The 14,273-nt window shown below is 43.4% G+C and overlaps 1 protein-coding gene across 1 annotated transcript in view; it reads right to left on the bottom strand.

Annotated features, from left to right (window-relative positions):
* Positions 1-9,647: 9,647 nt before the first annotated feature.
* The window catches only part of SYN3 (synapsin III), a 1,149,796-nt gene continuing 1,145,170 nt past the window's right edge, over positions 9,648-14,273 (bottom strand). Inside the window, exon 14 of the mRNA XM_078653521.1 lies at positions 9,648-10,129. Coding sequence (XP_078509647.1) covers positions 9,997-10,129 — 133 coding nt within the window. The 3' untranslated portion in view covers positions 9,648-9,996. The remainder of the gene's footprint in view (positions 10,130-14,273) is intronic.

Consider the following 14,273-nt stretch of genomic DNA (forward strand, 5'->3'; position numbering starts at 1 on the left):
GTATGGCAGAGGTGGTGTCTGTGTGTGCATGGCAGTGGTGGTGTCTGTGTGTGCATGGCAGTGGTGGTGTCTGTGTGTGCATGGCAGTGGTGGTGTCTGTGTGTCCATGGCAGTGGTGGTGTCTGTGTGTGCATGGGAGTGGTGGTGTCCATGTGTGCATGGGAGTGCATGGGAGTGTGTGCTGCGCGCGGCCAGGTCTTGTCTCACTTCGGTGTTCTCAGACTGCTGGGACACCAACAATAGTTCTCTGGCGAGAACGCGCTTTTCGGCGCTTTATAGCCGAGACCTAATAAAGCACTAATTCTGAATACTTAGTGTCCCTCAGTTGCACTCCATAATGGTAAGAATAACCTTTTTCAAATTAAAGCAAGTGTCACAAGTAGAATCATAGCATATCAATTCTGAAGGTATCTTGTTTATTATCATTTGTAGATCATCATAATAATACTTGTCATATATGACAGTACATCATTTCTGTGTGTTTTTAATATTGCGAATTTTTTTATAGGCCATCCCAATGGATTACTTGTCGAAGACCCTTCATCAGGGGGCTTTTTATCCTGTAAGTAAATAATTCAGAATCAAAACTCAAGAAGGAAGACCTTCTGGTGTGTACAAGTAGAAATGAAGAAATGCATGATAACAAAGAACCAAGCTCTTGTGTGGTTATTGAAATGAAAGCAAAATAGGTCGAAAGTGGGTGTACGTCATACCAGTCAAATGTGCGAGGTATTTTTTTATAAAAAACGGAACAAAAGAATAGGGTGAAAAAGATGCAAATCACGAATTTACAACAAGTGTGATGTACAAGTGGTTGACACCATACGGCATAAATGTACAAAGCAGAGTGCAAGTTTTGTCACGGTGTACCGCTAATTCAACCGTGTCTGAAGTAAACAACGTGGTGGTACGTGCAGCGAAAATAAACACGTGGGCAAGAAAAAATGCAAGTCTATCACGATTAATCAGTGATTGAAAAGAGTGCAGGGACGGTACAATATAGTGAACAAAGTGCCGGTTGGAGTGTGCTGTGGTTGAACAAGTCAAAGCGGTTCGAAGGTGATTCCTACCTGGAGATGACCAAGCAGGCAACCAGGTGACTAAATACCAACAGGGTTTCAAGTCTGTAATGAGAAAAATGTGTGAGACACTGAGCCGTGTCCAAATAGTAAATTCGAACCGATAGTCCACTGCAGCGCAAGAGCGCTTGCCCTCCTGTATAGTCTGGGTATGACACTGGAAAGTAGAAACGAGGAAGTGTAAGGTTTTACCGAGTGCGCCAGTATTATAACGCATCACACAGTAGTAAATAAAGAAAGCGAACTTGCGAGGAGTCTGGAAAATGGGCGCCATGATGTAACGGGCCGCAAATCAATAACGGAAACATTGAAAAAGTAAACAGGAGTGTAAAATACGCTCAAGAATAGATAAACAGACTGTGATTGCCGCATAAAGAGATTTAACCGGTGACAAAAACCGAATGGCCACTATATAATACTGATAGATAGGAACGTGCACAACGGGGACGCAAAGATGTAAAAAGCCGATGAAAAAGGCTGGTGTACAGTAGGGCTGCTTAGACGGCACGGAAAAAAAGCATGGCTGATTATCAGCGCCGCGCGCCTCTCTGCACACTCCCCCTGCATTCCAGAGAGGCGCGCGACGCGATCCGCTCTGCATGCAATGCTGTAGAGACAAGACCTGGCCGCGCGCACAACGTTATCCTATGGGGAAACGCTGCGCGCGGCCAGGTCTTGTCTCACTTCGGTGTTCTCAGACTGCTGAGACGCCGACAATAGTTCTCTGGCGAGAACGCGCTTTTCAGCGCGTTATAGCCGAGACCTAAAAAAGCAGCTAAACATCTAGGTATCATTGTAGATCAATCACTCTCCATGAAAACTCAGGTGTTGGCGACCTGTGGCAGTTGCTTTGGACTGTTAAAACTCCTTAGACAGTTGTTTAGATTGATTCCGATGGACTGGCGCCCCACGGTGACCCAGGCATTGATAATCAGTCGACTGGACTACAGAAATGCATTATACATGGTTATGATTTCCAATAAAGGCAGACGTGACTGCAACCGCCTGCCTAAATCACTACACTGGCAGCCAGTACATAGGATGGCTCAATTTAAGCTACGCTGGCATGCAAATAGGGCTCAGCATAACTCTGGCCCACTGCTCCTGAGAAATAGGGTTGAATTCTGTCAATCTTCAGGACTGCTAAGATCATCCAGTTTGACCTTAGCTAAAGTGATTAAGATCAAGAAAGCCAGAGCAGGAGGCCGCTCCTTTGCTTTTTTTTGGAAGCCACCCACTAGAATTTGCCCCCCCCCCCCCGAATATTCGAAGAATAGAGGAATACCTTGTATTCAGGAAAAAACTGAAAACTTGGGGGCATATTAACAAGGGCTTTATCTCCGCTCTTTTGGCTTTAGAAGCTAAGGGAGCGGAGATAAAAATATCGCCATAATCAACAACAGGGTGCTAACTCCTATTATCACGCTTCACGCTAACCCTGTTAGAGACAAAAAAAGCAGCACTAACCACGGTTAACGCTGCTTTTTTACATCTGCTAATTTTCAGACTTAGCCATGCAATCTAATGGGAGGTGTATTACATGGCTAAGTCCACCATGGGCTATCAACAAGGATAACCCTATCCTTGTAGTTTTATTGCTGCATTACCAGCGATAACCTCCCAAAATGCCGCTATCGCTGGATTTTTTATCGCCTAGGCGGTTAGCGTTGTTAATAACACGATAACCAGGCGATATTATCCAGCGATAGCGGGCGTTAAAAAATTAACGCTAAGCGCCCTTAGCGTTCATTTTCCCTGTTCCTTGTTAATATGCCCTTAAGCTCTTCCCTGACTAGTGTAGCCCTGATTCCAGCCAGTATTCTGCGAAATCTAATGATAGTAATATCCCTCTGGGGATGGATGTATGCACTCTAAAAAAATCCGTTAATTAATAAATAAATAACTAAATAAATGAATGGAGCAGGTTGTTTCCACTGTGGAGGTTCTTTGAATTCTCAGGCCTCTGAACCCTTCACAGAGGTTGAGCTGGACCAAGTGGTAAACAAGGGACAGCAGACAAAGTGTTTTACGTACAATGTATGCAAATAAAGGATCTTCAGATATAAACGAGTCTGTTGCACTTTTTGTCTGTCTTCTTCCTGGTGTGTGTGTGTGTGGAGGTGCAGCGGTGCATCTGTCCACATTCCTGTAAAGATTACAATAGATTGACGTCATCCGAGCAGCAAAGGTCTGTGAGGATGATTGTCGTTGCTGGAGCCTCCAATCTTCTTCCTTCAAAAAGAGAAAACACATCTTTTCTGCGAAGATGAGACGTGAAGGCCTCGGTCACGCAATTCGAAGCTGCAAATTGAGAGCGCTGTCTGCGAGGCGCCACAGGGAGAGAGAGGGGGGGGCGGGGGGGGCGGGGTGCGGGGGTTGGTATAAGGCGGAGGCCATTGATTCTGAGGGTTTCGGGTGCCAGGAGACGGCTGCTTTCCTAAGGAAGCAGAACTAGAGCAGAACTATAAACCAGTATATAATAATATGCGTGCTAATGCAGATGCATGCATGGTGTCTTTGTTTACATTAAGTCCGCTGTCTGTGCAGGGCGGCTGCTCCGCTACGTCAGAGGAGCGTCGCCCCTCTGCTTAACCCCTTCGGCGCTGATGATGAGCTCAGCTCGTCATCAGTTGCGCCGCTCGCACGCTGATGACGAGCTGAGCTCGTCATCTAACGCGGCTTTTTGAAAAAAGCCGCGTAGCGCGAAAATCGCCGCAGCGCGCATGCGGTTAAGCAGTGCAAAGTAAAAGAAACTTTAAATGGTAATAACTTACACAGCCAGATGCATCAACCTAAAAACCGTTCGCAAACGGGCAGATTCTCAGAATCTGCCCCTTTGCGACCTGTATTTTTGCATTTGGGATGCATCGTCCCAAATGCAAAAATCGCAATTTAAGGAATCTTTAAATTGATATTCCTTAAATTACGATTGCAGTTAAGGAATCCCAAATTGAGATTCCTTAAATGCAATGCAACAAATTAAAAAAAATTGCGATTTCGCTAATAGGGGGAGCAAATTACCATGAAGTTGAACTTCATGGTAATTTGCAAAAACTTTGAAAAATGCACTTTTGCAACATATGTGGACACCCCTGCACCCTTGAAATTGCATTCTCAATTTGCGATTCGCTAATTGCTAATCGCAAATTGAGAATGTCTTCCCATTCATTTCTATGGGCCACTAGGCCTATAGGAATGAATGGGGTGGTATTCCTTAATTGCGACTCGCAATATGAGAGTCGCAATTAAGGAAAGTGTAGGAATCGCTATTTTTATAGTGATTGCTACATGCATGGGCTTTTGCGATTCCTAAATAGCAATTCCTTAAAAATCGCTATTTAGGAATCGCAATTTCATCTGTTGATGCTGCTGGCTGTTAGTTATTATCATTTTATGTTACCGTACTGCTTTGCGGCAAGAGAGAACATGTAACTACATTTTCATTCCGTACCAACATTTGGAAATTGGCACAATCTTTCGCTGTACATATTTAATTTACTGGAAAACGTTCCAGCAATATACATCTTGCTATGGGAGGATACATTTGTAGGGACACTATTGTACAGATATCGAAGGTATTGGTCATTAGATCCCAAAGCTCGTAGACCCAGTGCCCCTCCTGTTAGAGTAAGCTGCCCTTCTTTGCTCCATAAACTCTGTGCTATTACGAGTTGTATAGGAAGACAACATCGTGATCAAAATCCTCTTCAAAGCAGAACATAACTTTCCAATTACACTCCGTCTCTTAACAGACATAGCTGACAAATATTTGACAAAAATAATAGCGAATTAAAAAAGTAAAAGATTAATGGAGGACAAAACATAGATCATATTAGATATGAAACGGCTATCATTGTGATTTAATCACAGTTTCTTTTAGAAAGTGGGCATTATTTCAACATTAATGCATTACCTGTCTCAATAACACCCCAAAACTCTTGCTGGACTCTTCACAATGCTCTACTATAGAACCAACAACAATTACAATATTCTTGCATAAGGTGTGTGACCAAGTCAAAGCTGCCAGCTTTTTAAAGGCTGTACATTTGTGGTGAGATGATACTTTGTCAGGTCTGTGTGTTTGAACAGACAAGCTTGATGTGTAAAGAAAGTTGAGACATTCTGGATCAAGGGGTTCAACTTTGCTGATCCTGCTGAATCTATTGTCAGCCTTGAAAACCTTGGCCTTGATCTCCAAATAAAGGATTTGGAAGCAGTGTGGTTACCAAAGGTCACCCAGGACGGGTTCGTGTTTGCGCCAAACAACCACTTCACTCCTGTGTACACAGAAAGTGATGCGTACAATGCTGTTTATAGAAGATTTGGCATATCAGCGGGTTAATACTTTTTATAACTGTTGTTTGAGGTCCAGGTGCAACTAACTTTGTTGAGAGGATAGTGGTGAACTACAACTTCCTTGTTCTTTCAGTCCACTGTTGAAAGAATGAAATCCAGGTCTTATATGATTTGCATCTAGGATCAGATAAGTCCATACTGGTTGAATATCAGTGAACCCAAATTATTTTAATTTGACAGCATTCACTAATATAATTATATTGTTCTCGGATGTATAACGCAGTGCTTAAATTGAGCCAGTGGTTTCTGGTGCTCGGCATCAGCACTTAATTGTCTCCACCGGCACTTGTGAAAGCCTGCCACAAGGTGGCACTGTCTGCCTAATTTAGAGACAACCATAACAAGACTTAATTATTAATGCATTACTCTTTAAATATGACTAATACCTGCCGCCCAAGCCATTCTTATAGCTCTGGGGGCCTGGAATAGTCCGAACTGTAACACTTGTAGGAGTGTGATGGTTAGTAGATGTGTTGTTACTATCATTGGCAATGACAATGTGTGGTGCAAGTTGTAGTGGCTCTGGACTTGTGCCCTGTCACTTATTTTTCTTTTTAGACATTAAGCACTGATATAGCTACATATTACCTTCTTAACTTCTCAGGTATTGGTTCGCTTAAAAGTTAAGACTCTACATATTGTTATGAATTACCACTTTGGGATTAAGAAATCAATGGGTTATCTAGTTCCTTTTGTTAACACCTTCAACTTATTGTAGTTAATAAGTCCCAGAGAACAAGGCGTTGCCATCACTTCGGGGTTCCGTATTAGCTCCAAGGTTCAACACAACCACCTGTATCATGCAGGATTTTTACATGAATTATTTCAGGACTGCAAATAATTAACAACCTACATAGAAAACTGTCCCTAATAATGAATGGGGACGCTTTACTCTGCATCTGCGTAGCTTTCATTGGTTATCAGTCAGTGATCAGATTCATATTAAATTATGAATGGTTTTAAGCAGTATCCTGTAAGACCCTCTGTCACATTAAATATAGCCTAACACTACCCATTTGACGATTGCCTGTCTTTTAGGTCACACATTAAGTCTGTGGTGGGCACTTGCTTCAGTGTTCTGTGATCTATGATAAAGTTCCAAGCAAACAGACATGGGTCCCTTGCTCACTTTGCCACTAGATTCAAGCTAGCCTGGCTGATGAAGGGTGTTACCCAGAAACCAGTTCCAGGATGCTTGTTTGTGGTTCAGGGAAGACCTAGCTTGGCAGTTCGGCTGGACTGTTCCCATGAGGCACAGGGTCAAGACTGATTTGCATATAGTTGTTTCTGTACTTGGGTGGCAAAGTGAGCTAAAGAACGATGATGGACTCAACCCAGATCTGTGACTGCGGGAGAGTGTCTGAAAAGTTTCTGCACTCCGTCCATCATCTTCTTGTGTTTGCTATGATAAAGGTCCTTCACTATTTGTCCCTCACAGCAAAAAAGACTGTTATCCAGGCCTTAACAACCTCGAGGTTGTACTATGGCAATGCCCTCTACTTTGGTCTGTCGGAGTATCGGTTGGAGAGGCTTCAGGTGGCCCAAAATGTGGTGGTTCGCTTTGTTTTGAATCTGCCAGAACGCACATCTCCTCTCGTCTGCTTGCCCGACACTGGCTTCCTATCAGGAAAAGGATCTTGTTTAAGTCTCTGGTGTTAGTTCACAGAGCCCTGTATCAGACTTGTGCAATATTCCTCAGAACGACGTTTAGTTTCCATGTTCCATCAAGAAACCTGAGGTCGGATAATAATCTCTTAGTGGAGACAGCAAGAATTTGGCGTGTTAGAGCGGAAGGCGGGTCCTTTGCTCATCTAGGACCAGTAGCTTGGAATAAGCTCCCTCTTGAGATCCTTTTAGGCAAGAAGTTCATCAGTGTGACTGATCGGAGCAGGATGCGTGCAAGGTCCCACAAAGATGTTGATCATCTCCTAAATTGGCAAACACATGTTATATTTGTGATCTGTGAGGTATCTTTCTTAGATTAAAGATATCATATTAGGCCAGGTACTGTCAGTAAACCACAGCCAGAATATATAGGATCACACTGGTTGTGCCACTCAACTGGGAGACTGGTTCAAAATGACAGAATTCTTATCTACTATTTCTAAACTAGATTTAGGACTTACCTAGCAATTTAGGCAAAGACGTACGTTCGGCACATATATTTTAATGCCATGTATTATTCTAATGCTGACAAGATGCATCCGTGAGTTATGCACTTGCTATTACGACAGATTGGATCTGATTTTCTAATTTACAGATGGAACTAAGGGGCCGATTCACAGAACTAACTTAAGACAATATCCTAAACTTACTACTATTTTGATATTCGCAGAATGCACTTACTACTTTTGGCATTCACAGAATGAACTTACTACTTTTGGTATTCACAGAAGTTAGGATTTTGTCTTAAGTCTGTCTTAAGTCTGTCTTAAGTTTGTCTTAAGACAAACTTAAGACAAAATCCTAACTTCTGTGAATACCAAAAGTAGTAAATTCATTCTGTGAATGCCAAAAGTAGTAAGTGCATTCTGTGAATACCAAAATAGTAGTAAGTTTAGGATTGAGTCTTAAGTTCATTCTGTGAATCGGGCCCAGAGCCTTTCATCCTACTAAGGTCCACAAATTGAGTACAGTTAATTTGGGTAATATTAACACATGTTAAAAATAGTAGTTAAAAAGTGATAACATAAAACACATTTGTATTAGAAGTATCTTGTGGTGCAACTTCCCATTAGATTTTCTTCTGGAAAGTCCATCACTAAAGAGGTGCCTTGTGCAATTTTATTGTGGGAATCTGCAGTGGAGATTTTTACAGCAATTGAGACAAAAGTGGTTCCTCACACTTACAACTGTTCTGTTTTGTTCATTTGATTGCTTTCCATGTTTTCCTCACACATGATTCATACAAGCCAGTCTCAGTCAAGCCAGTTATCTTTTCTTTTTATACATTTATAGGCAGTTAATTAATTTTGAATGTTTTTATGCTGTCTTGTCTTCTTTTAGTTTTTTAATTAGTATTGGTACATAGGAATGTTGGGAGCTTCATTGAAAACAATGGAGTGCTCTGGGCTTTTAATGGCCGGTAGAAGCCTGGAGTTTCAGCATTCCAGTGTTTATTCACAGCTGTTGCTGTAAACACAGACTTCACGGAGCCCGAGGGGACATCAACCCCCTCAGGTTCTGTGAGTCCTTTGTTTTACAAATTAGAACATTCTGCCCTCTAGAGTGGGAACATTAGTGATAATTGTACTACAGTTCAGTGTAGCCTTAGAGCCCACCGTAGCGGGATTTACTGGCCATTAAAGCCCGGCTCCCTTGTTAAAGGGCCTGCCCTTCTACTTGGTCCCTTAATGCTGGATCAGGCATTTAATAGCCAGTAGAGCCCACTCAGCGGGCTCTAGGGCTATACTGGACTGTATTACAATTATCACTAATTCTTCAACTCCTTATGACTGAAGAAGGTTATGAGAAAAATCTCATAGCATCATTTAATGCAAGGCCTTCGTTATTCTAGTTGCAGCCACCTCCACTGTCAGGTTGGTTTCCACATTTTTGCCAGGGCTCATTTCATTTTCCTGCTCTGGCTGGCGGCCATTTATCATAAAGCGGTTTCCTTGCCAAGCTACTTCTGCCAAAAGAAGCACATGCGCCCCCAGGCACTGTTAAAAGTATGCAATAGAAAAGGAATGGCACATGGAGGACTGGTGGCTGCTCTATTAGGCTTGCAGGCCAAGGGGAAGTTGCCAATTAATGGGCCGGCAGGTGCCAACAATATCCTTGTTTCTCCTCGTGTTGACAACAAGTAGTCAATTTAAGGTTATTACTGACTCAAAATAGGAATCACACCGGCTTGCATCCACCAGTCTGACGAAGGCATCCTCATTGCTTCCCATTTCAAATTTGCTTGTGCTGCTGGGCCTTATCAAAGCCTAACTGGGGGATTATGTGTGTGTGGACCACAATCTTGAAGTAACCAGGGAGAATCGAAGGATCTTCTTCAGGCAAAAATAAGTATAGGATGAAATGGACACAGCCACCAATTGGATTGGCTTGGAGTCCTCATTAGTGTAGAAGGTCTTAAATGGATGGTGCACGTTTGTGATGATCTGTCATGACACATGATACAAGGGTGATACTGTCTGCATGGGTTAAATCAGGTTGACAACGGGTTTGGCTGCACCTGGATTTTCCAAGAGTTCACACATTGGATGTTGTAGAAATGTTTCCTTTATTGACCAAGCTGCTAATGAAAGATACAGGTTAAGAGGTCTGCGTGGACACTGGAGTGGTTGGAATTTGGCACTCAGAAGGTAATGTGATCACACTCAGACAATCACATTTCGTGAGTTCTTTATTCCTCAATATTTTTCTCCATCTTTACATAGTAACAATGCTCACCCTGACCCACTGTACTGCCTTGTGACACATCCAGAAACTCATATTTTCCCAAATGGGACATAAGTGAAGGAGATAACGGAACGGGTGGGAGAAAGGGGTGAACCAGGACGGAGAATGGGAGCTGGTTCCATTCCAAACACTGATCAAGTTGGACACACGTTCAATCAGAGAAAAGGCTGGCGAAGGACTTCCTCAGGTTACGGATGGTCTCTGCCTTGGCATCCTCCTCGTGGCCACTGCCCCGTTGAGAGGGTTCAGATATGTTGAAGTTATTAGTCAGCGACTGAGATTTGCTGAAAAAAGAAAAGAATATGTTATGAGCAATTTGTATAGTGCACGAATACCCGTAGGTGTCTTGGCGCTTCCGGTACTCCTTACTAAGTTTCAGACTACAACAAGAAATTAGAAGAGCCATGTCTTCAGTTGCTTCCTAAACTCCAAGAGCGTAGGTATTTCCTCAAGTATCGAGGGAGAGAGATCCATTCCTTTGAGGTGTTATAACTGAAACTCCGTCCTCCCCAGTTCACCTCTCTTATTCTGGTCATATATCAATATATTAACAACAACCCTCTAGACACCTACGCTCCTCGTCACTCGCACCCCTCCCCCCCCCCCCCCCCCCCGCACCCATCACAACCACAGCGGTGACCGCTCCTTCTACTACATCGCTGCCAAGACCTGGAATGACCTTCCCCTCCAGCTCAGTACAACCCCCGCTGGCAGACTTCAGAAAAAGACTCAAGACCTGGCTCTTCGACGGAGACACAGCACCCAGATATCCCTAGGGGTGACAGTGTTGCTCTTTACAAATGCTGACTGATTGAAAGAATCTGCATAGCTATCACCCTTCTCCACTTTAAGCTAACTTGAGACCCAGACTCTTTCCTTCTACCTCTTGACACTCTGCCCCACATGTATGCTCGTTGACCCACCAAAATATACAGTTCACAGAGTTATCAAGAAACATGCAAGGATCCCATATTAAATGTTATTATATATTTATTATTATATTTAATATAATTAGTATGAACTTTGATCATGCATATTTAATGTGGATTTACTGAAAGCCTTGAATTATGTTATTCTTTGGTGGGTTGACGAGCCCCTTCCACGCGTATATTTCTCTTCCTTGTCCTCTTCTCTTTTACTCTTTGTTTGTGGGTTTTATATAGTACCAGCTGCTTCATTGGCTGTAGCACGAATACCCAGATTTACAAATCTTTGCACTGTCGCAAAGAGATGCACTAGTATTTACATTCCAGTGCAAAGGGGTTTTTGTGCTGGAAATATGCCCTTTTCTAAGCACTAATTGTGATTTGTGCTGCTTTGTGTCAAGGGGAGTTGCTGGAGTGTTACTTGGTGGATCATCAAATAGGTTTTGACTCCAAGACCAATCTACTAAGATGGGCGGACCGGGCTTTGAGTCTTTGATGCAGGCGTTACCAAGAATCCAAAACACACAAGATGATGGACGGAATGTTGCACTCCATGCCACTGGAGTCAAGCTATCCTGGCTGAAGACGGCTGGTAGCCAGCAACTGGTCCTAGGATGCTTGATTCCGGTCCAGGGAAGACATGGCTTGGCAGTTCGGGCTGGACTGTTTCCATGAGGCACAGGGTCAAGACTGATTTGCATATGGCCATGTCTGAACTGGGGTGGTGTGGTGAGCAAAATAACGATGGATTAAACCCAGATCTGTGACTGGGAGTGAATGTATTGCCAATGTGCAACATTCCGTCCATCAATTGTTGTTTTTGCATTGGTTACCAAGAATCCATACATCGCATGTCTGCGGAAGTGCAGAGCAGAGATCCATTATGCGAGATCCCTCTAAGTTAGTCTAGGCATAGGACACATTCCCTTTTGTAGTAAAACATTGTTTTTTCCAGAAACAGGTGTCTGAAATTTGAGATCCACCAGTGTTTCTTGATTATTTTTTTGACTGAGTTGGGCAGAGCACTGTTTGTAGTTACACAGACAAGAGTGTCCCCTATAGGTTTGACATGGCTCTCTACTAAGGCTTAGTAATTATTGTTTCATGCACTTTTTGTTGCCCTTTATATTTGTGATGGTGGGTAATGCTTAGTCTGCAATTGCATAGTAATTATGTTTACATGTTTATCACAGTCCTCACTTTAGTTGTAGTTTCTCTGAAGTTTGAGAAATTGTCCAAAAGGGAGATTCTCTCTCAGGGATCTCGGGAAACTTTAAAATATGCAACAGGTTGTTCCTGTCTGTTGGCTTTGTGAAGACCTCTGTGCTCAAGAATCCTGCATAGGTGAAGGAATAATAACCTTAAGGGGCATATCAACAAGCGGCAGCGATAAATATCACTGGCCGCCCTTAGCGTGAGGTATTTTATCGCCTGCTATCTCAGATAATTATCGCCATGCTAGTGCCGTATTACCAACGCATAGCGCAATGGTGATAATTATTCTTGAGATAGCGATGTTTTCCAAAGAACATCGCTGGTTTTTCAGCGATGTTCCATGGAAAACGGCGATATCCTTGTTGATAGGGCTGGGTAGTCTCAGCCCTATAATCCACCACCTATTGACTAACACTGTTAAGTCAAAGGAAAAGCAGGCGTAAGGAAAGTAGCGATAACAGAGGTTATCGCTACTTCTCCTGTCGCTATGCTGCTTTGCGTGATGCTTGATAATAGAAGAAATGTTGCTTAGCGACATTTCTCCTGTTATCCTGGGGAGGAACACCCACTTTGCATCTCATTAGAGATGCAAAGCTGGGCGTTGAGGGAAAGTGTGAAAAAAGCATGGATTCACGTGCTAGCGTGTCCTTGCTAATAGAGCGTTAAAATTATCGCCGCTTTTCGACCAAAAATGGCCGCAAAAGCGGCGATAATTTTTTAACGCCGCCTTGTTGATATGCCCCCAGTTACTAAGTATGTGTGTAAAACTCAAAAAGGGTTATGTATGGTACACCACTGAAAAAAAAACAAGTGCTGTGTCTTTGTCCTCTTGCGAAATGATGAGGACATCATCAGTATCTCTGTTCCAGACACAAATGTGGGCTCTGAAGGGATTGGACTTGTTAAAAATGTGTTCTTCCTTGAATGCATGACTGTACCGGGCCAACACACTAGGGGCAAAGGTACTCCCCATTGAAATATCAAGTATTTGTAGATAAAAAGGGGATAACTAGGAAGTGGCAGAGCGTGTTGTTAGCCTCCTTGGCTTAACAACACGCTTCATCACTTCTGAAACGCAAGGCTGCACCATATTTACAGGAATGTGGTGCAGCCTTGCGTTTCCTCCTGCGATGGCGCAAAGTTTAACAACTAAAACCAACACAGGGACCCTTGCACCAAAGTGCAGGAGAGGATTGGTTATGTGTAGTACAGGGGTCCCTTCCTGCACATAAACAATCCTAAAATGCCATTTTGTAACTTTCATGTGGGGCATTTTTTTTAAACGTCTTGTTTATGTACAGGAAGGGACACCTGCAAACACGAGGAGATTTGATTTGTTCGCCCTAAGTTGCCAGGGTATGCCCATATGTGGTTCCCTTGCTCACTTTGTCACTGGATTCAAGCTAGCCTGGCTGATGAAGGGTGTTACCCAGAAACCAGTCCCAGGACGCTTGTTTCCGATCCAGGGAAGACCTGGCTTGGTAGTTCGGGCTGGACTGTACCCATGAGGCACAGGGTCAAGACTGATTGACATATAGCTGGGTCTGAACTGAGGTGGCGAAGTGAGCTAAACAATGATGATGGTTTCAGCCCATATCTGTGACTGGGGGCGAGTGTCCGGAAAGTTTCAGCGCTCCGTCCATCATCTCCTTGTGTTTGCTTTGTACGCCCTAAGTTGGCAGGGTACGCCCAGACGTGGGTCCCTTGCTCACTTTGCCACTGGATTCAAGCTAGCCTGGCTGATAAAGGGTGTCCCCCAGAAACCATCCCAGAATGCTTGTTTCCAGTTCAGGAAGAACTGGCTTGGCAGTTTGGGCTGGACTGTTCCCGTGAGGCACAGGGTCAAGACTGATTGACATATAGCTGGGTCTGAACTGAGGTGGCGAAGTGAGCTAAACAATGATGATGGATTCAACCCAGATCTGTGACTGGGGGTGAGTGTCTGAAAAGTTTCAGTGCTCTGTCCATCATCTCCTTGTGTTCACTGGCTCAAATCAAGCACTGCTTGCGGTGCTGTGCCATTTTATTGTAAATTAGGCCCCGAAGGTCCATCTCTTCAAATCGCATTACCTGTTAAAATATTAAAACGTCTGAAAAAATCTGCATCTTCGAAATAATCTTGGATTGCATGCCAGGGCTCATGTCTAATGTTGAATTGCACTCCAGGTAGGTTTGAGCTATACAAGTAGCACTGCTTCCACGCACACGACAGGAAGAGTACATTATACTACACAGCTGTGGCAAGGATTACAAGTGAAGTACGAAAATGCAATGGAATTTCCTATGA

This window comes from Lissotriton helveticus, chromosome 1_1 (genome assembly GCF_964261635.1).
Source record: "Lissotriton helveticus chromosome 1_1, aLisHel1.1, whole genome shotgun sequence".
In the NCBI taxonomy this organism is placed as follows: Eukaryota; Metazoa; Chordata; class Amphibia; order Caudata; family Salamandridae; genus Lissotriton; species Lissotriton helveticus.